Source organism: Notolabrus celidotus, chromosome 9 (genome assembly GCF_009762535.1).
Source record: "Notolabrus celidotus isolate fNotCel1 chromosome 9, fNotCel1.pri, whole genome shotgun sequence".
Taxonomy (NCBI): domain Eukaryota; kingdom Metazoa; phylum Chordata; class Actinopteri; order Labriformes; family Labridae; genus Notolabrus; species Notolabrus celidotus.
Window position 1 is genome coordinate 8,846,474 of NC_048280.1, and position 26,384 is coordinate 8,872,857.

Below are 26,384 nucleotides of genomic sequence, written 5' to 3' on the forward strand. Positions count from 1 at the left end.
TTCCTGTATGAAGCAGCAAATAACCACCAAATTAGCAAGAAGTTATCCAATATCTGTCATAAAAACTGTCTGTAAGTCTATTTGCAACTGGATTAAATACGTGTATCCAGCTTTACTTGTAAAATAATTGCGAGTAGCTTTGTAACAACAGGGTGTATGACATTTTCAAGATACAAAAACCAAAATTTTAGGCTGAAATTAACTGCTCTTCCCACAGTTTTTTTTTACTTAATTCTGCTGCAGTTCTGACCTCAAAGGCACCCACTTGTTCTCAGAGTGGAAAGTTAAGCGTGTGTCGGCAGAGCTGAAGCCACAGGACGTTCAACTTCGTGCCCTTTTAATCTCGTTACCTGCTGGTTCTCTACTGACCTCTGCGATTGGCCTCAATCCTGCAGCAGGAGACTGTTTTTGGTCTGTATTCTGCGAAGGCTTAAATTATGCAATAAAAAAATAAGAGGCTGCAAATAGCTTTACATCCTAATGTTGCTTTCATAAAAAAAGACAATGACTGTGCAAAGAGATGATGTATGTATTACTGTTTAGAATAAAAAACAAATGAGAAAAGTTGACTGAAATATGAAGCAGCAGGACCGGTGCATCTAACTTAGAAGACTTCTGATGAAAGTCATGATGCAGAAATTGACTCAAGGCTAGCCTGGCATAAAAGTGGTCCAAAATATACAGTTACAAGGACAAGCTGAAACCTGATGATCATTATGTTACACATTAGACTTTAAAAATCTGTAATTGTTGATACATTTGGTCTCACTGACAGATATTGAACAGTTGGTGAGTCTATCAAAGTCACATTTCAGATCTTCTGTTCACTTACGTGGTCACCTCCTCTTCCCAATCACCACTTCCCAAGTTGTCAGGCAGTCACTTCTCGGTTTCAATGGGTTTTTAGGCAGCCATTTGCTTTGTTGCATCCTCCACCAGTCCACCAGGATCGGGTTAAGGGCTGCCGGATGTAAACCAGACTTTTGATTGAAGGTGGATGAATGACAGCAGCACCTAGTGACTCACTACACAGGCCTCATGTACTGCAAGTGTGGCTCCCTCTGACTGTGCTGAAGCTGGTTTAGTCTTTAGTCCCTCTGTGTGATCGCATAATCAAGGCACCAAGCCACAAGTGGATTACTTGAGCTAATGACTTGATGCGACCAGACTGGTCTTTATATAGGAAGATGGCAAAGTGCAGACGTAAACGTAGCTGGCAAGAGAGGAGGCCGGCATCTGTTTTGGGTCTTGTTCCAGGAGTTATTTTTGATTATAGGTGCTTTTTTTAGAGTCCAGGATTAGGAGTACATGCGTAGCCAGGTGTGTTTGTGTTGAACCGAGACTCAAGCACATCTACCTACTACATTCAACAGTACTTGAAACCCATTTACATAGAAATATTTGACCTAGTGATGAATGCTGAGCATGAGCACCTCTATTTTCACTAAGTGGCAATGTTGAAATAAGCATTGAAGTTACACACCCCTTGATGATGGGCTGAAAGGGGGAATAAAGGACAACCAGGCCTTTAAAAACGAGTGCCTTCTTTTATCATTCATTTGAGAGCGTCTGTTTCTGTTGACCTCTCAATTATTTCATAATAATAATAATAATAATAATAATAATCATAATCATAATCATAATCATAATCATAATCATAAATAATAATCACACAGGCTAAAATTAATAAAAGATTGTCACTTTTCAGACACCCTGACAAGTTACCCTTACTTTCAAAAGGAAGGAAACATAGACTAGTTAGCTAGCTAGTCAGTTAATCACAATTGCTAACTCAGGTAACTTGTATAGACTTAGTCTTTATATCAGAAATGTATATAAATACAAGCAAAAGTAAATATTAAAAATGAGTAGCCATAAGAATCAATTATTTAAGTTTGTTTGTAAGACAAAAACACTGTTTTAGCTTGTTTAACAGCTGAAAAAAACAGTTTAGTTTAAAGGATGGGGGTAAAAACACCAGTGTTTATTTTTAGCCCTGGACTGCATTATCATTTTTATTATTTTTATTATTATTGTAAACATTCTTGTTTTAATCATTGCTTTAATATTTCTTTATCTTATTTATTTATCATTTTTTTGTATTCATCTGATCTTGTTAATGCTACCATATTTTTTTACTTTTATTTCCACTATTACTTATTTTATTAATTTCACTGTATTGATTTTATTTTATTTTTTACGTATTTTATTTATAATCATCCCTTTTATAATTTTACCATTGCTGTTGTTTTCTTTCTCTCTGTTATTCTGTGAAGCACTTTGGGCTGCATGTTTTTATATATGAAAGGTGCTATATAAATAAAGTTGAGTTGAGTGTGACAACTACATTGAAAAATACATTTTGGGTTAAAGTTTTAGTAGCTGGGACGTGTTCCTGAACGAGTCAGTCAATCTCCAAATGAGATTGACCAAATGTGATTTAAATCCATATCAATTACAGCATATTAAACTCACAACTTAAGGAAAGCGTTGCTTAACAAACGCCCCTAAACCGTAGCGCTCTTGAACACCTCTTTCTCTAGCCCTTTAAATGTATGGCGGACATGGAGGTGAGTTATCCAACGTTGGCTCTTCGGTCTCTCAAATCATCTCCCATGCTGAAGTTGTTGTGCACGCTTAGTGTAGGCAATATAAGTGATATTTTCAATCAAGCAAAAAGTTAGTCCAAACCCTTTTTGCACAATATCATAACTCAGAAAACCTTACAATTAGGGATGCATTTCAGGCGCTCGAAACAAGTAGCAGACTTCCTGGTTAGATTGAAGCTCAATGTGTTAGTTGTACACTGACCTCACTGTTTAATGGGTTAACCTACTTAATACTGATCCCATCCAGTGCAACTGTCCGGATATAAATTCTATTTTAGGAAGGTTACGATGTTGCATGACAGTCAAAGAGGGCGCGTCATTTGAGTTAGTAATCCTTCTGGAGGCTGGAGCTTGTCTTATTTTCAAGTTGACCATCTAGTCCAGGGGTGTCAAACTAGTTTCAGTTCAGGGTCCACATACAGCCCAAGTTGATCTGAAGTAGGCCGGACCAGTAAAATCATAACATAATAACCTATAAATAATGAAAACTGCAAATGTTTGCCTTTGTTTTAGTACATTCTTTAAATGTTCACATTTAATGAACTATATTTTTACAAAAACAGTGGTTGTATTTTTCATCATGATGAGTCTCATGGTGAGCCAAATATTATATTCTTTAAGCACTGAAACCTGCTGTGAACACACCGAGCACATAGCAAACATTCTCTTGACAGAGTGAAATGAAAAACAGATAGAACATTTTTTTGTTGTTGTTTGGATTATGCAAACAGCAAGGAGCCTTTTTCCACACTTTGAGGAAAAAGGGTCCTGGACAAGCGGCAAACTCCGGTCTCAAACGATGAAGCCAATGCGGAAGTGCTATAAACTGCAATACATCGAGAATCCGCTTGAGGCTGGCTGCAGAAACACCGGAAACTACATAGATATGAATGGGAAAAAGATGATCTTTGCAGCATTAATAAACATGTTTACAGCCTGGTTCAAAAAACGGCTTGGCCCTATGAAGCTAATCTCTCTAATGGCACACACTGTACAGGGGTGAATTTTTTTCTAACGTGACGGTTCAGAAGATATTAAGATTACGAGTTTTGCCCAAATAAGGACATGACTGACGTGACTCCCGGTCGGGAACACACAGCCATTGGCTAAGGGGCTCACACTACGTCACACTCTGCCTGGTTGAGTTCCGCATTACCAATATGGCTGCTGCCGTTGATTTGCTTCAAAACAGCTCTTAGGAACAGATGGGTGACGTCACGGATACAAGTCCATATTTTATACAGTCTATGGTCCTGGAGCGCCGTTCAGGTGCGCCCCGTCAGCACTATTATTTTATGTGACCCCCAGTGGATCAATTTGATATAGTAGTTACTTTTATTGAAAAATTGTTGTTACGGTCTTCTCTGTGATTTTTTCACCTTGAAGTCATCCCTTGGGCCGCATTGAAGCCTCTGGTGGGCCAGTTTTGGCCCGCGGGCCGTATGTTTGACACCCCCTATCTAGTCAAAAACAGAATTTCAGCTGGTGCTTTGAATTATATACAGTTGTGCTCATAAGTTTACATACCCTGGCAGAATTTATGGTTTCTTGGGTAGTTTCTGTTGTCTTTATGATATAAAAAAAATAAACACAGTTGTTTGATAAACATTTTGATTCATCCAACCACTAACTATGAGTGAAAAAAAACTTTTTCTCTTATCATTCATATTCTCTGAAAAATTGCCAAAAAAATCACAAATTCTGTCAGGGTATGTAAACTTATAAGCACAACTGTAAATTAAAAATCTGACATTTTTCTAGATATTTATTTCCACATCCTCTGACCACTGAAAAAGGGAGACAAGTAGTTTAATCTCTCAGTGTTTGATACTGTGATTTTCAGTTTAAGTTTCATACAACAGTCAGTACTTTTCACTTTAAAAAAAAAATAGTTATAATACAAGTTTTTTGTCTTATATGCTAAAGCCAAATTCACTCAACCCCATGTTGTCAAGCAACCAACCAGGTTATTTAAATCATCATAAGTTTAGTGTGATATTCATACTTAAGACAATAAGTTTAAAGCTAAGGTTGGCATTTTTAGTGCAACAATTTAAGAATTTACTCATTTTGGCCACAGTGGCTGATAGACAACAATGTCTAATATTTTAAATGCAACTGAACATTTTTCTTCTAGATGAGTTTTGATTTGTTTTCCAGCTAAAATAATTACTCAATGCACTTTATGTACCTTGTGTTTTATGTGCATAGAGAAACTAGAACTCACTTGGGAGAAAACTTGAATGCTTTTCCCTGTTGAGATGCAGGATAGTGGTGCACGTCAGTCTCAAGTAGTATGACTAAAACTACTGTGTAACAAAAAAACTCCTCAAGCCCTTTACAAAAAAAAAGGAACTTTGGATTCAATGGATGACAAATCAAGGAGAAAAGCTTGAAATGTTCAAGGGTTAACTAGGCTTAAGAATGTCTTTTGAGGTAACATCTTCAAAGAAATACTTATTAAATTAACAGAGTATTTCTCTGAATAGCTTCCTGATCAATCTACTTTAAAGGTCAGTCATTATGATCCTTAATATTCTGAGAGAGCATCTGATCAACAAGCCTTTCATCATCCCCTTCAGCAGAAATAATCCATTCGGAGCGGTTTGGACACCACAAAGAGCTTCAGTTTAATTCTTGTTTCTAAGAGCTGTTCTTACTCTAAGTCAACATTTATAAACATTGAACCATAGTGTGTTTCTATTTCTAAATATTTCATTGTATTGACAGTAATCTTTGCTGACAGTGACAAAAAGTGACAGGCTGTCGATTCCATGTAGATCTAAATCAACAAGCCAACACTTGTTGTCTCTGTTATGAGCCCATTTCTAATTTTCTGTGCTTAATTTAATCCAAACTGCATCATCTTTTACTTGCACAATGCATTTTCACACTAAGCATTTTATTACAAAAACAAAATGAGAACAAGAACAGATATCAAGAGCATATTTCTGTTGCTGCATTAATCATGTGCTGCTTTTCATGAACTGTTGAATGCAAATGGTTAAACTTTTTTAAGCTCTTCTCTACAATCTGTGACTAATGTTTGAACAAGGATTCAGTGTAGCATAATGAACATTTTAAACGTGAAGTCAGTCAGATGATTAACCTAAATATCTCAGAGAAGGCCTCTTTATGGCACCATAGAAATCATCTTTTTACACTTAGACTTGCGTAAGAGAAAGGGAACTTCCCAGCCGTTGCTTGGTGTGTTAGTTCATTCAGTACGCTGTTCACTGACCATCCCTCACTGAGCTCTGTGTGTGTGTGTATGTAAGATTCTGAGGATGAAGATCGCCGTGCTGGGAGCCACTGGGCAGACTGGACAGTATCTGGTCAACCAGGCGCTGCAGCAGGGTCACACTGTCACCGCCATCGTTAGGAACCCAGGAAAACTTACCGTGCATCATGACAACCTGAAGGTAAAACCACACAGAGATTGTGATAGTGGTATTTGTGCTCATTACATGATGCACTCAAAGTTCAGTCAGTGAGATGGTTACCTGATGTTTTTTTTTTATTGTGTCCAAATTTGGGTTGTATGAGGTTAAACTTTAACCCATGGACATGTTTGTGAACAGTAGCTGGTTACTTTAACATCTAGGTGTGAAACTGTGCACACAGCAGCACTGATAACAATGTTTACTGCAAACTGCAAGACTGCTTTTGTTCTAGTTTTGTCTTTTGGTCCCATTAATTAAAATACCAAAAACAACAAATTATGCTATTACAATAACCTGCTTCACCTGATTTATCTTGCCTATATTTGCCATAGTACTCTATTGCAGTCACATAAACGGAATAGCTTTAATAAAAAAGGCGTTGGCACATCATGACTTCTTTCTTCTGCACAAGAAAAATAGCTCTGTGCAGCATTGATTCAATCCTACGTCTTACTTACTGCAGTAAATGATATGTATTATTACGCAGCTGTAAATAGTCCCCAACATATACCTTTTGGCTCACATTTGCTGAAAACTACAACCCTCAACCTAAGATGAAAAGTAGTCCCATTGATATTGGATGTTTTGTAGCAAGAAATGTAGATTACACACATCACAAATGTGTGTAATTAATTTGTCTTAGGAAACAGAAGCTTTATGGTTTCGGTTAACTTTTTAGTGTTATAAATCAAAGTCTGTTAAGATTTTATTGCAGAGCTTGTTTTAGAGAAGGGTTGAAGGGAGTGAAAGGGAGTGAAAGGGAGTGAAAGGGAGTGAAAGGGAGTGAAAGGGATTGACAGAAAGACAAGCCCAGGGTTGTTTTTTGTGTTATCATGAAAACAAGTGCAAATTTTAAAAATAGAATAAAGTCAGCCTTATCCAGTGAACCTCCTATACTTTGAAGATCTATTGTTGGAAGAAATTATGCATATTTTGAAACCCACTGCATCTTCTGAAAAATCAAATCTGTGTTCAACAAATGGGTCTCTTACCATGCATTCTCCTAATCACTGTTTTAAAAAACACAAATCCTCCACAAACCATTAAACTCAGGATTATTCCGCTTCTCCTTGTCTTATTTCTTCAGGTAGTGGAGGCTGACATTTTTTCAGCAGACAGCCTGAAGCCTCACTTCAAGGGTCAGGATGTGATCATGTCTTGCCTTGGCTTCCCAGCCTCCTTCCTTTCGGTGGTGACGGGTTACACCCAGTCCATGAACGGTGTGATCAGTGCCATGCGAGAGGCCCGAGTCAACAGGCTCATCACCATGACCTCCTGGTACACTGACCGTAAGTGCTGCACACAGGAGGGCACCTTCTCTGATATGCTACTAAAAATATCCACCAAACTGTTTTTATACATAGTTAAATTGCAGCTTTGTCGGTAGTTTATATCATCTCAAATTCACAAGTGAAGTATTTGGTCATTTCGCAAAGACAAGTTTTACAGCCTGAGAAAGTCATCCTGTTAATACATTAAATTAACTTACAATGTTTATCAGGGCTCAAGTTTATTATTCTTTCATCTTAAGCTGCTAGAAGCTGACACTGTATCCTCTAATGGTGTGAAGTAACAAAACAAAGCCTTGACTTACTGTTCACCTATAAATCCTCCCCAGCAGCCAGGACCCTTATCTTGAAATCAGAGGTGATCAAATGAACCAGACACTAAATGCGAGAGCTTTATAATGATGCTTTGTGATATATCAAGATCAAATTACTTTGGGAATAAACAATGGTAAACATTATTTAGCACGGGTCTCTGTTTTCAGTTTAGGCACATATACCCACACGCATATATCTGAGTTTTAGATTATCATCTAACTGCTCAAGTGAAGCTTTGTGTTCTGTTTTTAAACGACAGTAAAGGAATTTGGTTTTTGTCATGCACATCATTGGTGAAATATGAGTGGTTTCTCATCTCATCTTGTTAGCTAACTCTGGAGCAAAGTCGTCTTATCTCATCCGCTTCCTCCTGCTGCCGATGATCCGAAGCGTTCTCTCCAACATGCACGAGATGGAGCAGTTTCTGCAGAAGACTGACGACATCAACTGGACTGTGGTACGCCCACCTGGTCTCAAGAACCAGCCCGCTTCAGGTAAAAGAAGACAAGCATCAGTCAAATAAACCTCAGATAAGATACGATGTGAAGCTCCTTTTGCCTCAAGATCCATTTCGACACAGTTCAGGCTAATAAGCATGTGCTCTCATTACTTTTAGCAAAGAATGAATGAGCTAATTTTTGGTGAATATCGTTCCTTTCCTAGAATTTTCAGTGTGTATCTCTCTTTTTACGTTCTGTACAGCTCAAGAGTTCCTGACGCACGAGGGATACTTTGTGCCGGACAACAGTGGTAACCCTGCAGGCAGCACTGTTGGACGAGGAGACGTGGCTCGCTTCATGCTTTCTCTGCTCAACAGCAACGCCTGGGTGAAGAAGGGAGTCGCCATCACCACAAAATAAGAAAGAGGAAGAGGTAAAGGGCCAGTTCACGTTACAAAATCACTACATGCACTCACCAATGTGGTGGCATCTAGCCATGAAGATATTTTTCCTGGTTTTTACATATGTGTTATCAGTGTTTTATTTAATTGAAAATTTAAATATAATATCTCAGAAGTTTAAATGTACTGCTGTTGTCATTCTTACTGTTTGAGGTGCTTTTTACGGCAAATGAGTGTTGAGTAATCCAAATTAAAACTAAAGAGCTATCACACAAAGTTAGCAGTTAGCAGCTAAAGAGCTAGTTATTTTCCTCTGTGTTTTTTAAATTGATCGACATTCACTGTTTTTCAGGAACACCACTGCTTTTATTGTTGCTTTGATTCTCCTCATTGTGTTTGTAAGTTTTTTTGTGCTTGTTGAGCAATTATATGTCAATTTTTACAGCACAAGTGATCAAAAATCCTGTGAAAGAAAAGAAAAAGCTCTTTTATGTCAGTGGTTACCCTACAGATTGCACTACTTCAAATGAAAAAAAATCCCTGTGACAGATGTTGATCAAGTGCTCAGTAATTTATGAAAACTGAGGAAGATATTAGCTCTGAAAAAATATTGAACATCAAACAATGCCAAAAAATATCTTCATGGTAAAATGTAACCTGAGCTAAGGACAAAAAGCACTTTCTCATTTGGGTGAACTGGCCCTTTAATTGTCTACTTCAGGATATATTTGAATAACTTCCCTATGTAATCTAGTCTGTCTGATGAATGTCTTTTTATCTGCTCTTATTTCACATGTTTTTCATCAACAATGTGCCATCTAACTATGTTTTTGTAACCTAGTTCTTGCAGTGTGCTTTAACATGATTGTAATACATAATTTCAGCCACACAGTGGCAGTGCTGTGCCATGTCTAATCGCAGAAACAGAAAGTCAACTACAAACCCTCTTTAATCTGTCAAAGAGTGAATAATGAAGGATTGATGGATGATAGAATAAAAATATAAATTGCACCATGTATTCACTTGAGAGTCTTTTATTCTACTATGTGCTGTATCATTTCTGTGAAATAAACACAACAATGAAACTAACAGGGAACTTTTTTAAGTTTATAGGATTTGATGGTAAATGATATGAAACAATGAGAGGATATCAAATACCAAACGCTGCTTCTCATTTTGTCATTTTTAATCTTTTTAGAATCCCAGCTTTCAACAGTGTATAATCATCCAGTATTTAAAAAGCCTGTTGACACTGTGATGAGTTCAATGAGTTAGCAGAAAATGACAGACAAATACAGGTCGAAGGTCATGTCACACAGGTTTCCTTCCAGACAGTCACTGGTTAAGATTTCTCCAGAGACACAGAGATGAAAGTATTTGATGTCCCGGATGTTTCAGACTTGATTTTATCATCATCGCACTTTGTCAGATGTCAGAGAGCCTGTAGTGAATGTGCAGAAAAAAAGCCCAACCCTGTTCAAACATTTAACATATTCAAAAAAATGCTGTAGGATAAGATCTTGTTGATTTACATTTTTATCACCTCTGGTTGAACTTGGGTTTTCAGCATCAAATGGCCTCCTGACTCTATCTGATAAGACTGTTCTAAAGTGAGAGGCATTACAACAATGTCCAAAAATGCATCTGATTTCATGTTTGTGCGTGTAAAGAAAGGAAACGGCACAGGAGCACAAATGTATGCACAACATATGCAGAATTAAGAGTCATCTTAGGTAACAACTGAACACCTACATACAGTAAATTAATCTGAAATTAAAGTAAATAATGTTGAATAACTTTCTCAGACTGGGATACACTGCAAACACATGGATATAGGCGCTGCTAGATAACTTTTACTTGTTTTAAATGTTTGCTTTTAGCTGTTGCCTCTGGCTTGTCCCGCATACTGTCAATAATGATACAAAGTCCCTTTGGCTATCAACTTTCAAAAGCAGTCCTTGTCCTCTTTTATGGTGATAAGGTTGTCACTAATTAAATGATTAAACTGAAGAGCACTTCTTTTCTTTTTTTGTTGAGTCATAAGTTCTGTTTTAGCATTTGATGATAAAACACTGAGATGTCTTTTTATTTTACTCAACTCAAATTTATCTTAAATAATATAGAATATAGGCCTCAACTGTGTAGCTTTTACAGTCATTTCAGCTAGACTCACATTTAGTCGTTACAATGAACAGCTGAAGTAAAAGGAAATCGTCGTTGGTTTGTAGGATAAGATTTAAGCCAAAGTATTGGAGGAATTTAAATGTTGGTCTGATGGTAATGAGTAAAATGATAATAGGATAATAAGTATAAGTAAAACTACATAGACAAAAAAGTAACAGAGCTCAGTAGATGATGGTAATCTTAGAAATATTGAGAAATACCTCAACAGTTTTTATCATAAGTCATGGTTAACTATGATGAGTCAAAGCTACTACAGCTGTTTTAACTCTGATGCCTCAAGCTGAATGCTAACGTTTGCATGCTGCCATGTGCACAATGGAAAGGAATTGTACCCAATTTTTTTTAATGCTGCAACATTTTTAAAATTATTCTATTTAGATTGTTTAGTCTTTTTTCACCTTTTAATCAAAAAAAGCCCAAAATAGCTGGTTTTACTGTTTGATACTATACTAAGTAATGCAGCTCATTGTAATAAATCAACAAATAAAAGAACACACATTTTAATTTATCCAAACCACTCTGTTTTATTGACAATCACAGAACATCTGTCATGAAATATACATTTCAATATATTTCAACTGTACATGGAGGGGCACAAATTGTGCTTTACAATTTTGCATTAATTCAGAACATCATATTATATTCTCTTCACATTGTAAAAACACACATTCAAACATTACGTCCAAATTTTTAAAATCAATGTTTGAAGATTTGTCAAATGGAGATTATCTTGCAAACACAACACGAGGCTGGAAACTGGCAATGAAGAATCTTTCACTAACAATACTCTGAAACTATTTGTCACATGCACGTGAGATATGCACACAAACCGCACATGCCTTTTATGACCTTAAAAAGAGTTTGAACTGTTTGCTACATGAATCAAAGTTCCCAGAACTTCCATAAAAACTGTATAATTTTACTTCTGTAAATAATGACTACACAATCCAGTGTTAACCATCCTGCATGTAGACAATGCACCTGTAAATGCAATAATGTAAAATGGCAAAAAAAACAAAATTGGCTCTGATTTGGATATTTTGTTTACAAAATTTGCATAGCTGTTGTGGAACAGTATGTACATTTCACAGCTTAAATATTGATTTAGGACAGACAACAGAAACTAGACATTAAAATATAGCAGCACAAACCTTTCTTTCATTAAATACAACACGATCAGAATCAATTATTTCTTAAATTTGCACTTTAAACATCCCAGTGAAAAATAACTTTATACATTTTTCAAAATGACATCCCGGCCAAAACAGTGTTCAGAAGCCTGCTGTCAGCTTCCTGATCACCATCTCTTAAGTGTAGCACAGTTTACAGTTTTGCTACCTGGTATATTTCATCTATTTTCTCCTGGTACATCTTCACGACAATGGGCCTCCTCAGTTTCAAAGTGGGTCCTGCACAAACATTGAAAAAAATAATTCATTTCAATATGAAAGTAAAGATTGTCAATCAGGCGCAGTTTTAAAACATTTCAGAGAGAAAGATTCAATCAAACAGGAATGTTGTCTGGCATGGGAGTGACTCTTCTGATGATGTTGACATGAGCTGGATGAAAAGGTATTTATACTTCACAGTATGTTAAAGAGACTTCCTATTATCTTAATTATAGGTTTTAAATTGACTGTGGCGCTAATTTTAATACCAAAAGGTGAGTCATAAGAGCAGTTGAGGAGAAGCACTCGGATCAGTAGTAAATAAAGTAAATATTATTGCATGTATTTGTATTTATATATAGTCTGTATTCGTCTCTGTATTCTGTCATTAGTCAGGGATGCTTTATATTGAAAAAATGAAAATAAATTGTGAATCTTACTACTTAGAGCATGTTAACCTCCTGTATACTCACCCTTTTATGCTGATGTAAATTAACATTTTCTGTTTAAATAGAAATATATATAAATAAATAAAGCAATAAAGGTTCATTGCAACAGTGTAAAGAAAATTTGACTGAAGTAAACCACTATGAAGTACTTTAATGTATTGCTACATTTTATTGTAATATACTGCCATGAGTAAAAATCTACATAATGCTGATGGCTCATTTCAGAATAAAATGTGTTCATCAATTGAATTATAAATACTGGTCTGTTATTGTTGCAGGTGGTAAGGATGGAGCTTTATTCAATTCCAGGCTGTTTATATCTTTGAAAATACTCATAGTTTAATAACTGACTGTATTTCTGTTTTACTAGCTAACTCTGCTAAGTATCTAAAATTAAAGTGAAATATCAGTCTCTAAAATGTGGAAATAAAAGAGGTGCAAAGCTGAAACAACTTTGGTCAAGTAAGAGGACCTCAAACTTGTAACTCACCCAGTTCTCCTCCAGATATAGAGAAATCTCTCTCCAGTATGACCCACTTCTGCACCCGCTGGGCATTCGACGTTGATCTGGCGTTGATGCGCTCCACACCCTCCTGGATGGCGGTGAAGATAGCCGGCTCCTTTTTGGCTATGATCTCAGACACCTTAGTGGCTGTGACACTTCGCTCCCTGCAGAAATCCAGAGCCTCTGGGCTCAGTTCATCTGTGGGCTCAGCGTTTTCATCCACGACACACTGTGGAAAATAATATACAGGTCATGTGTTTGTTGTATTTATTTAGGAGCCATAGCTGTCTGCAGGAGGTCAGTGGAGGTCAGCTCACTTTGAGTGTGATAAGCATGGAGAGGAACTTGAGCTTGTCTCCCAGCAGCATAACATTGCTGATGATGGGCACCTCGGCCTTCAGTGCATTCTCGATGGGCACAGGAGGGATGTTCTCACCGCCGGCTGTAATGATCAGCTCTGTGCAAAAAATGCAAATATTAACTTTTAAAAGTGTGTCACATATATGTCAGTATTCAGGGGGCAATTTTACAAGCATGATATTGTGTTTAGTTTTGTCCTTTGAATCACTTGGCAACAAACATTATTCTGTTACCACCCAAAACATTTAAGTATACAAGAAATAACTTGAACAGAATTTTTTTTTAAAAGTGATGTCCCTTTCAAATTAAAATGATGTGGATTCATTGTTTAAAGTGTTATCCAACAAAAATGCATCTGATGATAAGACCTGCTCCAAAAACTATCTTTCTCTTTTCTTAGAATTGCACTGTTCTTTTTTTTTTCTTCTTTTATTTTTCAGATTTTATCTAACAAAGTAAAAATGAAGCATTTAAAAATATTGTGGTTAAAGCACCAAAATGATTTTTGTAGTGCAGTTTGTCTTCCTTTTTTCTTATAAAGCAATGTGAATACTGTGGTACGGTCACCGAACTGATTCTTATGGCGTTTTTCCTATATTTTTTCCACACCAACAACATTCAAGCTAGCTTTTTAGACTGTTTCTCACCCTTGATCCTTCCTGTGATGTAAAGGAAGTCGTGTGAGTCGTGTCTTCCCAGATCTCCGGAGTGCAGCCAGCCATCCTGATCAATTGCCTCTGTGGTTTTGTCAGGCATGTCCAGGTAACCCATGAAGACATGCCGACCCCAGAAACAGATCTCTCCGTTTCCATCCTCATCCGGGTTCTCCAGCTTCGTCTTGCAGCCTGGCATCACCTTTCCACAGCTGAAGAGAAAAGGATAAGACATCAGCACAATCATTTAGAGCTGTGAACATTATGCATTAATTCACATGATCATTTAGAATAGAATAGAATAGAATAGAATGTACTTTATCAATGTACTTTATTAATCCCAAATTAATAAATCCTCTGACCTTGTGATGCTGTATTGGTTATTCAAGGAGAGGGTCTGCGGGCCGCTGCATTCACTCATGCCGTACAGCTCTAACAAGGGGATGTTCAGGCTCATGAAGAACTCCAAGGTGTCTTTGGTGATGGGTGCAGCGCCTGTGATGCAGAGCTTGCAGCGATCCAAGCCCAGTGCAGCACGCACCTTTTTGAAGACCAGATTGTCAGCCAGCATGAAGCCCCACGGCACCAGATCCTCCCTGTAAAACAAAAGGTTATGAACAATTTACACAAAACCAGGACTGACCTTCTGCACTGTATAAAATAAATCTCCTGATTTACAAGAGGTTGGATGTGTTAAAGCACGTAACCTGACGTCACGTGTCAGATAGTGTTAGAAATGTCAACTATGGTGAAAACTGCAAATCATATTTCACTTTGATAGCCATCACTCAACATGGCTGCTACAAAATATCTACACAGCTTCACATGTTTTCTGTTTATGAAGATATTAAGAATAAAAGTTATGAATAGATTTGCACATTTAGGGGCACAGCTGAGTTACAGGACAGGGGTGACGTAGCTATTTGCCAGGAGGCTTCAGGCCCGTCTCAACTCTACATCAGTGTCTGTCACTAGATCGGCTCAAAGTTAGTTGAAATCAGCCTTTTCAATATGGCGACTGCCACTGTTGGGCTTCAAACCCCTTCTTTAGAAACCAGTGCTTGATGTCACTGAGAAAATGTCCATCTTGTATACAGTATATGCTACATATTTAGTGACATTAATCTGTGACAATCATACAAAAAATGAGGAGATAAGCTAGTTATGAATTACTGAAATAATACTGAAGTCTCTATATGATCTACCAAAGGAAACAAGGCCGTCCACATAAAGGTTGACGAATTCTTTACACTTATTTTTAATGTCTGACACCTCTGGCTAGGTGTAGGTTTCAGACCAAGTTAACTGTATTGCATTGTTCATATTTTCCAAGGCAAAGATTTTCATTGAGTCACATATTAGAGTGTTAAAATGTTAAAGATGAACAAGACAAAGTCAGTGGAAAAATAAGGTACCGCTTTGTTCACAGGGCCGCCAAAATCAACACAAACCGAAAGTTCACTGGAGCTTTTAAGCGTGTTAAAGTTTTCTTTGCTGGCATGCAAAAGCCTTATGCAGAAAAAAAACAACAACTTCAGAGTGATTTGTTCAGTTACCCCAATAAATTAGGAACGATTTTTGGAGTATAACTTTTAAAATATTCACCTCAAAACACAATAATGGCGCTGTTATTGGTACGAGTGTTGGGGATACTGGGGTCAGAAGTATACCAGTATCTGAGATTACATAGCCTCAGTAGGTGCAGCCCTAATGTGTTCTCTAGGCGGCTGTGGCTCAGTGGGTAGAGTTGGTCGTCTATCAATCGGAAGGTTCGATCCAGCTCCAGCAGTCACATTTCGAAGTGTCCTTGAGCAAGACACTAAACCCTGAATTGCTCCCTCTGCTGCTCAGAAGTGAGTGAATGTGAACGAATGAGATTAGCTGACACTGATGGTCCCTCACTACTTAGCAGCCTCTACCATCAGTGAGTGAATGGGTGTGAATGGGTGAATGTGACGAGTAATGTAAAAGCGCTTTGAGTGGTCAGAAAGCCTCGAAAAGCACTATATAAGTACAAGTCCATTTACCATTTCTCAGATGCTGAGATGATAAAGCCCCTTAAGGGACATTTTTTATGTCTGATGTTGGATGAGACTGATAAATTCAGCTCGCCTTTACTTGATCATTTGGATGACATCTGCGTGGGAAAGTGCGTCAACAGCTAGACAGCATGGTGCCCTAAACACATCGCAACAATCTTAGAGATAAATTGAGTTTATTTTTCAATATCAGCACTCAAAAAAGTAGTATTTCTAAAAATAAATAGCACCGTAATCAAACATGTGTCTCACCCATTCATGACACTGTAGTTATACTGCAGGCCTATAGATTTGGCCCAGCCCGCCACTCTCTTCCTCAATGGGGATGATTTGGCTCCCACAGCTTTCATTTTCTCCTCCATCTTCTCCCACACACGAGGAACCCCGAGGAAACAAGTTGGACGAGCCTCTTTCATTGTGTTGACTAAGGAGCCCTGGAAACATGAGAATGATATTGAACTACAGAAAACCTTTGTTACCGACTCCATGTTTGCAAAACAGAAGCATCCATACCTTGAGAGCATCAGGATCTGCGAAGTAGGTAGTCGTTGCATAGCTGATAGCCAGCCACATGTCGATAACCTGGGCTGCCACATGGCTGAGCGGCAGGTAACTGACCATAACTTCTTCAGCGTAGTTAAGATTGAATGTCAGAGCTGCAGCGTTGCACGTCCATGTCAGCTGCACAATTAAAGTGAAAAATGAGAAACCAGAGAATATTTTCAGTCATATAAGATTCTTTAATTTTCACAATACACTCAGCAAACAATACACTCAGCAAACAAATTGCTCACACACACACATACACACACACACACACACACACCGTGCACATACACAGCAGGATCAGCTTTCATGCTTTCTGGTTGAGCCAGTTGTTGTACAGTTTAGATTTTTAAGGCTAAAGTGTTCACCGGTACAGTCTTTTTCTATGTAAGGGAATAAGTCATCAAAAAGGGGGGAAAAGACTGCAGATGGTGGTGAACCAATCACGGTGCCACATGTTTGAAAAGTATTTAAAAATGTGGTTAAAAAATCCCCCCAACATCTTTCTAAAATCAAGATTTGTAATTTACCAGCTGGTCAGATGGAGCCTATGATGTACTCTACAGTGCCTGATGTTATGATAAGGACTGAGGCAAGACAGCTGCTGGAATGATTTGATGCAGGTAGACAAAGGAGCAAGACACAAAATCTTAATAGGTCATCAGTCATTTTTGTGCTTAACATATTTGGTTGAGTTGATACCACAGCCTGTATAAAAACACAGATGGCACAACAGCATCCCGAAGTGAGGCCAAAACTTTTAGATATATGTCCTATACATTTTTTCTCAGTCATGTTTTCTGTCATAGCAGTTAGCTCTAATCATGCTGGTTTATGTTCAAATATTGAGTTTTCTGAGAAGTTTAGTTTTAAGTATTTATAAGATGCAAAATAGAGGGGAAGTAATGTCATTACTGACAGCTGTGTGGAGAAATGCGGCTCCTGCAGCATTCTCTAAAGGATTAACAGAGTTTTATTGTGGACTAAACCAAACTGAAGTATCTTTGGTATTTTATGGATAAGCTAGAAATGTGTTTGGGTTGGTGGGGGGGATGTGACATCAGTCCCTCGGCTCCACCAGTTAGATCACTTCTGAGCTTGTCTTGGCTCCAAATAACATAACATAACATAAACTTTGACATAATATTATGGTTTCACTTCTTACAATGGGAGATGGAGGCACAGTGTCCAAATTAATACACAGTCAATTGCTGATATGGACAGTATTCGATGAGTAAAAATAAAAAGATGCTAGAGCATTTTTTGGAGGTCCCCAAGGCTCTATGTTCGGTCCCCTTGTTTTTTTCCTTTACATAAAACAACGTTTTTTAAGGTGCTTTTCAAATGCTTCTACAACTCCCATATACTGTATCTACTAAAAACTTGTGGCACAAAAAACCCTCTTCAGCTTTCTCTGTGTCCATGTTTTTGACAAATTTACAACTACTTTTAGTTTAAGCTTGCTTCATTCAGGATATTTTGTATTATTTGGTGTTTCACCTATTAAACAGAGATCACAAGTGCTGTTCCCATTCAGCGCAGTGTTTATATTCTGTTTTCCAGTTTGATGTAATGCATTACTATTTATTCCTTCGCATCCCCTTACAAATTTAATAAACTATACCTGTTTGACCTTTTCAATGTTTAATATTTTTCAAGCAAAATGTAATGAAAAAATGTCATGCATAATTCTGTTTTAGCTTTCTAGATTAGCGCTTTTGCTGCTTAGTTCTTCCATTGTCATTATAAACGAAATAGTTTGAGTTCTAGACTTTTGTTGCCATCACAGGACACGGAAAGTTACCCCTTTTTTTGTTTCAAAGAAACTCGATTCTGAATCTGTAACATGTTCGGCTCGTGTTGAAAATGCTTGTCAGACGATACAACAATTTAAAGCCAATAAGTTGTGTATTAACAATAAAAGCTAAAAAATGTGTGTGTTGTCTTTATGACTCACATTATCATGACTCAACATGACTCCTTTAGGGCTGCCAGTCGTTCCAGAGGTATAGATGAGAGAACAGCACTCGTTTGGTCTGAGACTGTTGATCATGTCATCCAGTGTCTTTTCAGGGACGTCCTCTCCCAGCTTCATGAACTCTTCCCACTACAGAAATAGATTCTGTTAAAAAGCACTGTTTCAATATAGACTAAACTGTGCTTAACTGCAGCTTGTTCATTAAATGTATATATCAATAACATTTATCTAACTGTAATTATCATATCACAAGAAACAGAAGAATCATTCAAAATGTTTTCTGAGTGAACGTACGGAATAAAGGAACGGGGTTTTCTGCTGCAGCTCGCCTTTATACTGGACAATGGCTTTCAGGTGAGGTAGCTGATCTTTGATCTGCCAGGAGAGACACAATAAACTAAATCATATGAGGTCAGATATTTTCAAACTTAACACAGAATATTACAGACACCATGAAGGACAGCACTGACATAAAGCTCCTGACCTTCAGGATTTTGTCGAGTTGTTTCTGGTTTTCCACCACCAGGACGTTGGCTTCACTGCTGGCAGCTACATACTGACAGGCCTCAGCGGAGTTGGTGGTGTAAATTCCGGTTGCCAGACCCCTGCAGCACAAATCAGGACAATATAAGCCTGGTTAGAAATAAATACAATTTATTGCATGATTTTTTTATTTTAGAAAATGTGTTTTTAACTGCACACTCGTTATGGATCTGTGTTTATTTCATAGGATACATGCACCCTACATTCCAGGGAAGCTTATTTGAGTTTATCACATGCACCAGGGCAGACTCCATTCACATGGAGGATTGCAATGCATTTAACTCCCAAACAAATAAGAAAACATTCTTCCTGATAGTAAAGTTTTTTCCTACCCACTGTTTTCTGTACCAAGCTGACACATTATTATAGTTATACTGCATATTTGTACTAAGGTAAATCAAAGGTAAGTTTGTTGTGGTTTTAAATGGTGTCTTTTACATTTTAATTAAGATAAATAAATCAACAGTTCATATAATAATGCTTCAGCTAGACAGACATATTCTGACAGAATGCTTGTTGTTTGGGATATACACCCAGACATTTAAAGTGTATGTGCTTACAGACAAATAATCGCAAAAATGGACAATGTCTTAGCACTGGTCTTCAATCACCCTTTGGTTTATCAATCTTACTTTAAACCTTGGATGTCATGATGTTGCATGAGAAAGTACTGGCGAGAATAGTCAGTATTAATAATGGACTTAGATGATGAGATATATGCCAAAAGCCAGACGTACACCAACATGTGATGAGTGTGACGTTTCTAACATATTTATAAAAGCATCTTAAAGATCAGTTAAAACAACCAGCTGTCGTAATTCCTGTTGATCTAAAATCTTAATTTTGAATATCAAGCCTTCTACATCTCTGAATAGTTACATCAGCTACAGAAGTTTAATGTCACTTCTTTTTTTTTTTTGCTGGCTCTTTAGACCATCTTTCCACACTTTTGTTGTTCAATGCAGAGCAGTGAAGAACTGGTAAGTCAAACACCCACATCAGGTTTCGGGAGACAGCCCAAACAAGTGTGGGCAGAGACACTGAGATGGACTGTGAGATAAGTACGGGCAGATAAATGTGTCAGTGTCAGGTGAAACAAGGCTGCAGCATCTCAGGTACAGAGATGGAGAATGTAAAATCTACACACTGTCTTATCTGCATCTGGTCTTTAAAGCAGGGGTGCTGTAGGTGCATCTGAGGTGGTGAGCTGGTGGCAGCCAATGTGACATTTTTTCACAGGGTCAAAAAACTCTGGTGGTACCTCCGTTCATTTGCTTTCTTACCCGGCAAAGATGCAACCGATGTCTGCAATGAACCACTCAGGGGAGTTGAATCCCAGAATCCCCACACCGTGGTATCGCTCCAGACCCAACTGCAAGACAACAAGATGTGCGTGTTTTTAAAAAAACATGCATCTTTAATGACACTGCAGCACAGCACCTCCGTTACTCTTGACCTACATCACGCTTCAGAAGCCACTCCGACTCATGAGACACAAACATGCCTGTGAAACAGGAGAGGTAATACAAGCTGTGAATTTCACACACCCAAGTGTTACTTTTCAGCAGCCTATGTGGTTTACAGTGAGGGAGAGAGGGAGAGACAGAGACAGAGACAGAGAGGAGGGGGGGGGGGGGGGGGGGGGGGGGGGGGATACTGGGATACTGTTTACAAAAGAGGCGTCAATAAAGTTCATATGCATGTCAGGGGGAATCCTCCATTGGTTCAATATCTGCTGTCATACAACTGTGGGAATAGACAGACTATTTCTCACAGTGCATACAGATAGCAGTAGCTACAGCTTTTTGCATTGATTTTGCTCAACTTCAGGTCACTGGATTTGAGTGAAAAAGTGACTGGAACTTCTCAGTTGGGACTCTGAAATTCAAGTGTTTGAGGGTGTTCAGGGTGAAGCAAGTTTTTATCCCTTAATCACAAGTTTTCACCATTAAACAGCAGTAGAAAGGAAATGTAAACTGGTCAAAAGGTGATGTATATGAGAGAGGGATGAATATGCAAATGTACCCTTGAGAAAGCAAAAATGAAGGCATCCCGAAGTGAAAGTCTGGAAGATTATCATTGAAAAACACTGTTTAAATTGTGTGCTAATATATTCTTGTTGTATTGAAACTGCCTCCATGTTAAAATTTAGATTTAAGATTTATAAAAGGACCCATTATTGCCTACTGTTCTTGAAAATTGAGCATCCAGAGAATAAGTAAAAATTCCTGCAGCTTATATATCTGAAAAAAAGGATGTAAAACACCTTTAAGTTGCAGCTCAAAGCCAGCTTTTGAATCTAAATGTAAATGTTTGATTCAGATTCCAGTGTCCTAAGGTCAGCTTGACTTAATATTTCCTGAATGCAATGCAGAAAAAATCCCAAAACACAAACCTTGAGGAAACTTTTTGCTGCTGCCCTGCACTGCCCGTAGTACTCCTTCCATGTCACCATCACCCACTGACCCTCTTCTTTGTAAGCCAGAGCTGAATGATCCCCAAACGTCTCCACTGTCTTCTGGAACATCTGATGGATGGTGATTGGATTCTCCGAGCCCCGTCCCGAGTTCTCCATCCTCAGCCTGACTGCCTGGTCTCTGCTGGTGCTCCATAGGTTTTCAGCTGAACTCAGGGTCGATATCCCATCTAAAGGCCATAAGCAAATTTTAGGGGTGTCATTTGGACAACAAGGGCAGCCGCATCTACCCGCCATCTATGGCAAATTCAACAACACCGGCACAACACTGAGAGACAACAAGCTTCTCCTTTAAAAGATGAGTCAGGAGTAAGAGAGGACTGCAATCATCTCTGGACTACCCTCTGTGAGTTTGTCACACCTGCTGTCTCAGGGCAACATGATTTGCAGGTTGTGCATGAAAGGAGGCAGGCTCTGCTGATACCTGAGACTAAACAGGAAGTTATAGAGTCCATGCATACCTACCAATCCAGTTTGGTCAGGTAAATTTTTGCTTTATGGGTTAGATACAGTACATCAGAGTTGGGTTACTGGATTGAAAGCACGACAGAAAATAAGAACAAACAAAATAATACAGCCATTGTTCTGTAATGATATGTAGTCTGCTTACAAAATATCCTTTTTTTTCATCAGTTCTTTAAACGTCATTCAGACTTTATGATGGTACTTTTTTTTTTAATCTGTTTTCTAAAATCTGTGATTTCTCAAAGCCCAAAACTCATCAAATTCATCTTTCTGTCAGCATCCGACAAACCTCCTAATAGCTCTCAGCACCTGGAGCGTTGCATCTTTTGTTACAGCTCTTTGACCTCGAGTGCATTTTTCTCTCCAGCCTGTCGCTGTAACTATTTAGCTAAAAGGCCCAATTTCTAAACTTCAGTTTGACTTTAAGACAACCTCACAGAAAAGCGACTGTTTTCATAAAGGTCAACTATTTCTGTGATGCACAAGGTCCTTTAGATCTGGGTGCATCATTTGATACAGTGAATCGTGTGATTTCTACATAACAGCCTCTTCAACTGCATCTAAACAAGCCCACGAGGCCTTTCTGCTGCACTCTCTGACTGGTTAAGATCCTATTTTCTACACTTAATACGTCATTCATGTTCCTGTCCTGTGAAATTCTGTCTTATTCTATTTCCCCTATTTCATTTTCTTTGGTTATCTTATTCGCATGAGTATTGTTTTTTCACATGAAACACAAATACTTCCCTTTAAATGTCAGACTTTTTAAGATCCATTAAACTCTAAAATGTGAGACAGACAACAACAACAAAAGTCCATCTGAAAAGGCAGAGACATATTTCAGATTCCCATTTGAGGATGGAAAGATAGGCGGGGTTGTTCTCTACATGTGTTTTACCAACCTAAATAACTGCACTTCTCTGTTGGCATCATCTGAGGTTAGAACACACCTTTAGCTCCAGAATGCAGCTGCAGATGTTGTGTGTGAAGATTATATCACGGTATTAGCACAAGGACTGGTTTGTCAAAGTCTTTGCTGTGTTGATGCTTTTAAAAGCACGGCATCAGGAAAGGCATTCTGAAAAGGCTTTTAAAACTTTTTTCCATGAGATACTCTTTAATTTAAACGATACCTGATAATGGGGAAAAACCTGCTGGAAGTGCTTATGCTAATTAATGTTTTCAGCCCCTCAAGTCATAGCTTCACACCCGATTTACATGCTTGTGTTATCTATGCTTGTGTGGCATCACGTTTAAGAGATCTTACTGCACCTCTTTTGCGTGATCAACATGCAGATTAAATAAACAAACTCCACTTCTCATACAGATGCTTACACAGCAGATTCAGGTGCTTTTTTAACATTTGAATGTGTCACATCTTTACTACATATTACATGTATTTCCACACCTTCAACCATAAGGCGATGCTGCCTTGTTGAATTGTTTCATTTGGATATGTTTTAGAGGACTACAGGGGTAGAAACAATCCAGGATTTCACATTATTTAAAAAAAAAAGGAAGAATCAAGCTCTAGTTGTTTAACTTGCAATATCCAAAACTCTTAGTTTTAGGTTAGGTTAGGTTCGTTTAGGTTAGATTAGGTTAGGTAAGGTTAGGTTAGGTTAGGTTAGGTTAGGTTAGGTTAGGTTAGGTTACTTTACCTGTAGGTAATTTTGTTTTGCAGCAAATTGATGACGTCCAGTTTGACATCCAGTTTGTTTTGGCTCCAACATGTGCTAAGTGGTTAGATTTAAATTAATTTCCTTAATTTAATTTCCTCTTCTGAAGTTTCCCCTTTGTGGTAAATTATCACTTTTAGATTCAGATGCTTACTTGATATCTCCTCAACATCTCCATCGCCTGCAGGAGTTTCAGTGTTGCTTATGATGCAGTTGGAGAATTTAGTTGAGATGCTGTGACGGAAGAGAGCAGAGATGTAAGAGAAGAAGAAATAACTTTTTCTATATAAAGTGTAAAATCAAATGGTTCAAAATAGATCAAGTTTACATGATAAACACACTGAAAAAAGCTTCATATTTACTCACCTTTCAATGTCGTCATTCATGACTGCAACATCATTACTCTTAACTGAATTTTCTTGGATACTCATTTTGATTCAGCTTTGAAAAAAAAAAAGAGAAAAGAATCTTAAATGGATGTGAAGTCAAACTTACAGATATCCTAAACTGAGGACCCTCACACTAATATGCCTATCTATTACGAAACTGCTCATTTATACAATACTGACATTCACAAGGGTCACTGTGACAGGTCACAGCCAATAACGCCATCACAAGCTATCTTGCACAGCAGAGGTTTAAATGTCAGAACTTTGAATGTTGTGCCAGAGACAGATACTGGGACATCTGCCGCCATGGCAAAAATGATACTGTTTTCCCAAAACTGTAAAAACTACTTAGCCAAGGAGTCACATAAGAAGCAGAATTATGTATCATCTCTAGTTAAAGAAAATATTAAATGTAGATACTGTGAAAAAAACAGAAAACACGTGGCTCATGTTTCCACTAGAGTGTTTATCCTGCTGGTGGAGAAATGATACCATCTAGTGTGTAGTCTCTGCAACAGTGGAAATTATTCACCAGCAGCTTACAATCGAAAGTTGTGCCTTTATATAACTTCAAGATATGGATCAATAAGACATATCTGCATGGTTAAATTAGAAGCTAAAAATAGATTTAAAGCACTTTTATTAATACATTTCATGACAAATTTGTAAATACTGATATCATAAGGATTAAAGAAGCTCCAAAAACCTCATATTCACTCAGTCAGATGTTAGGATTTTAATATAACTTTAGTCAAGATGTCTCTAGATCAAAGTTCACACAGCTTACAAGACTTCTGTGAAGTAACTTCAAGTCGCAATGATTACATCTTTGCTCTGGATTAGCCACATGTCAACTTAAATGTCCATAATTGAGAAAACAGGTTTAATTCCAGCATCATTAAAGACTTGTATTTAAACAGGAAGTGTTTACCTTCAAAATAAACTTGGCGTTAAGAAGAATCTTCTTGTAAAAGTGAGTATTGAAAGAGTTACAGTCCCATAGGAAAAGCTCCCGCGTGGTTACAGATGTTTCGTCTCAGAGTTTTAAAATGTGGTCCAGTAGAAGACAACTCATACTAGCAGCTGTTTGTTTAGCTTTTAACTAGAGCCAATCCTTGTAGAGGAGGGGGTTAAAAAAGATACCATCCCTGTTGACCAAACAATAAAAGTCGAGGAGCCTGCTCACATCAAACATTGGCTATATGCTTCTTTCAAGAAATGTGTTTGTCTGGCACATATTTACCACACACCCCTGAAGGCTATTTACTTCAGTCAACATGTCGAGATCTGTAGAGGTGTGTCTGAAGATGGAATTTTCTTTGTATTGAGAGCTTAATTTAAATAGTGACATTCATTTATTGTGTTATGACCTTTTAGAGAAGTCAAACAGAGCTAATACCTGCCAATAAAGAATTCTGCGTGCACATCCTCATACAAAACATGCCGTCTTAGTAGAAATGAATGCAAACAAGAGATATTCTGCACACGTCTCTCCACACCTCACACACTTTTCATCAAATGCAATAAAATCAGAAACATGTTGGAGTGATAGGTACCTTCTCTGTGCTGCAGATCTGTTTGGCACCCACTTGGCAGCTGCAGACAGGTGCAGGACAGACCTGGATCAATCTTTGCCCGGCGCAGGTGCTTGTCTGCAGCCCCCCTCGAAGAAGATATCAGCCTATGGGGGACTTACATGAGCACAGAGGAACATCCCCCCTGCCCTCATGCCTCGTACAGATCTACAAAGACTTGCATAATCCTCCAAATACCTCCTGCTGAGACTGTGTCCACCGGTTAAAGATCCAAACTTGACCAAAGGTTAGGGCTCCTTGAGGTGAAGAAGACCGGAAACCTGACACACAAACAGTCTGCTGCTGCTTTGTTTATATGAACAATATTATCATTGGTGTCCGGCCAAAATATTTCACAAGACAAGAGGAGGAATTATCCAATGAAGATGTGAGATTACACTTGATTATTGATACTTAAAACCCAACATCGGGTTATTAAGACATTCATTATCAGATGTGCATGAAGAGGCCTATCGGAGAGATAATGCTAACACCAGATAAGTCCTCTCAGGCTCATGAGGATGAGACTTTGACCCATAAAAGTTATTCAATAGTTTGACGAAAATTGTGCAACTTTGACTTTTCCACCAGATTCACACATCAAGACAGGACAGTCCAGATGAGGCTGACGTAAATAAAAGAATAAGGACATTTTCTCT

The 26,384-nt window shown here is 38.0% G+C and overlaps 2 protein-coding genes across 2 annotated transcripts; one reads left to right on the forward strand and one right to left on the reverse strand.

Moving 5' to 3' along the window:
* Positions 1-2,477: 2,477 nt before the first annotated feature.
* LOC117819332 (flavin reductase (NADPH)-like) lies at positions 2,478-9,515 on the forward strand. Its single transcript, XM_034692631.1, has 5 exons — positions 2,478-2,570; positions 5,888-6,031; positions 7,140-7,341; positions 7,986-8,150; positions 8,359-9,515. The coding sequence occupies exons 1-5, from the start codon at positions 2,556-2,558 to the stop codon at positions 8,514-8,516; spliced, it is 684 nt and encodes a 227-aa protein (XP_034548522.1). The 5' UTR covers positions 2,478-2,555; the 3' UTR covers positions 8,517-9,515.
* Positions 9,516-11,185: 1,670 nt separating this feature from the next.
* Positions 11,186-26,050, reverse strand: LOC117819042 (long-chain-fatty-acid--CoA ligase ACSBG2-like). The gene is made up of 15 exons (XM_034692242.1): positions 25,708-26,050; positions 24,129-24,203; positions 23,917-23,996; positions 21,538-21,788; positions 20,426-20,514; positions 19,084-19,204; positions 18,894-18,974; positions 18,579-18,728; positions 16,589-16,756; positions 16,328-16,509; positions 14,399-14,632; positions 14,031-14,248; positions 13,341-13,480; positions 13,009-13,252; positions 11,186-12,090 (listed from the first exon to the last, which is right to left on the reverse strand). Exons 2-15 carry the CDS (start codon positions 24,191-24,193, stop codon positions 12,005-12,007), a joined length of 2,109 nt encoding a protein of 702 aa, XP_034548133.1. The 5' UTR covers positions 24,194-24,203; positions 25,708-26,050; the 3' UTR covers positions 11,186-12,004.
* Between the last annotated feature and the right edge of the window lie 334 nt (positions 26,051-26,384).

Bases quoted from the DNA above. Each gene is read 5' to 3' on its own strand.
- LOC117819332 (XM_034692631.1), top strand. The intron at 6,032-7,139 runs GTAAAACCACAC...TTATTTCTTCAG, and splicing joins TGCATCATGACAACCTGAAG to GTAGTGGAGGCTGACATTTT. The intron at 7,342-7,985 runs GTAAGTGCTGCA...TCATCTTGTTAG, and splicing joins GACCTCCTGGTACACTGACC to CTAACTCTGGAGCAAAGTCG.
- LOC117819042 (XM_034692242.1), bottom strand. From the start codon at position 24,193: ATGAGTATCCAAGAAAATTCAGTTAAGAGTAATGATGTTGCAGTCATG. The intron at 20,515-21,537 runs GTTTGTGTTTTG...GTTGTCTTGCAG, and splicing joins CAGCAAAAAGTTTCCTCAAG to TTGGGTCTGGAGCGATACCA. The intron at 18,729-18,893 runs GTACGTTCACTC...CTATTTCTGTAG, and splicing joins AAACCCCGTTCCTTTATTCC to TGGGAAGAGTTCATGAAGCT.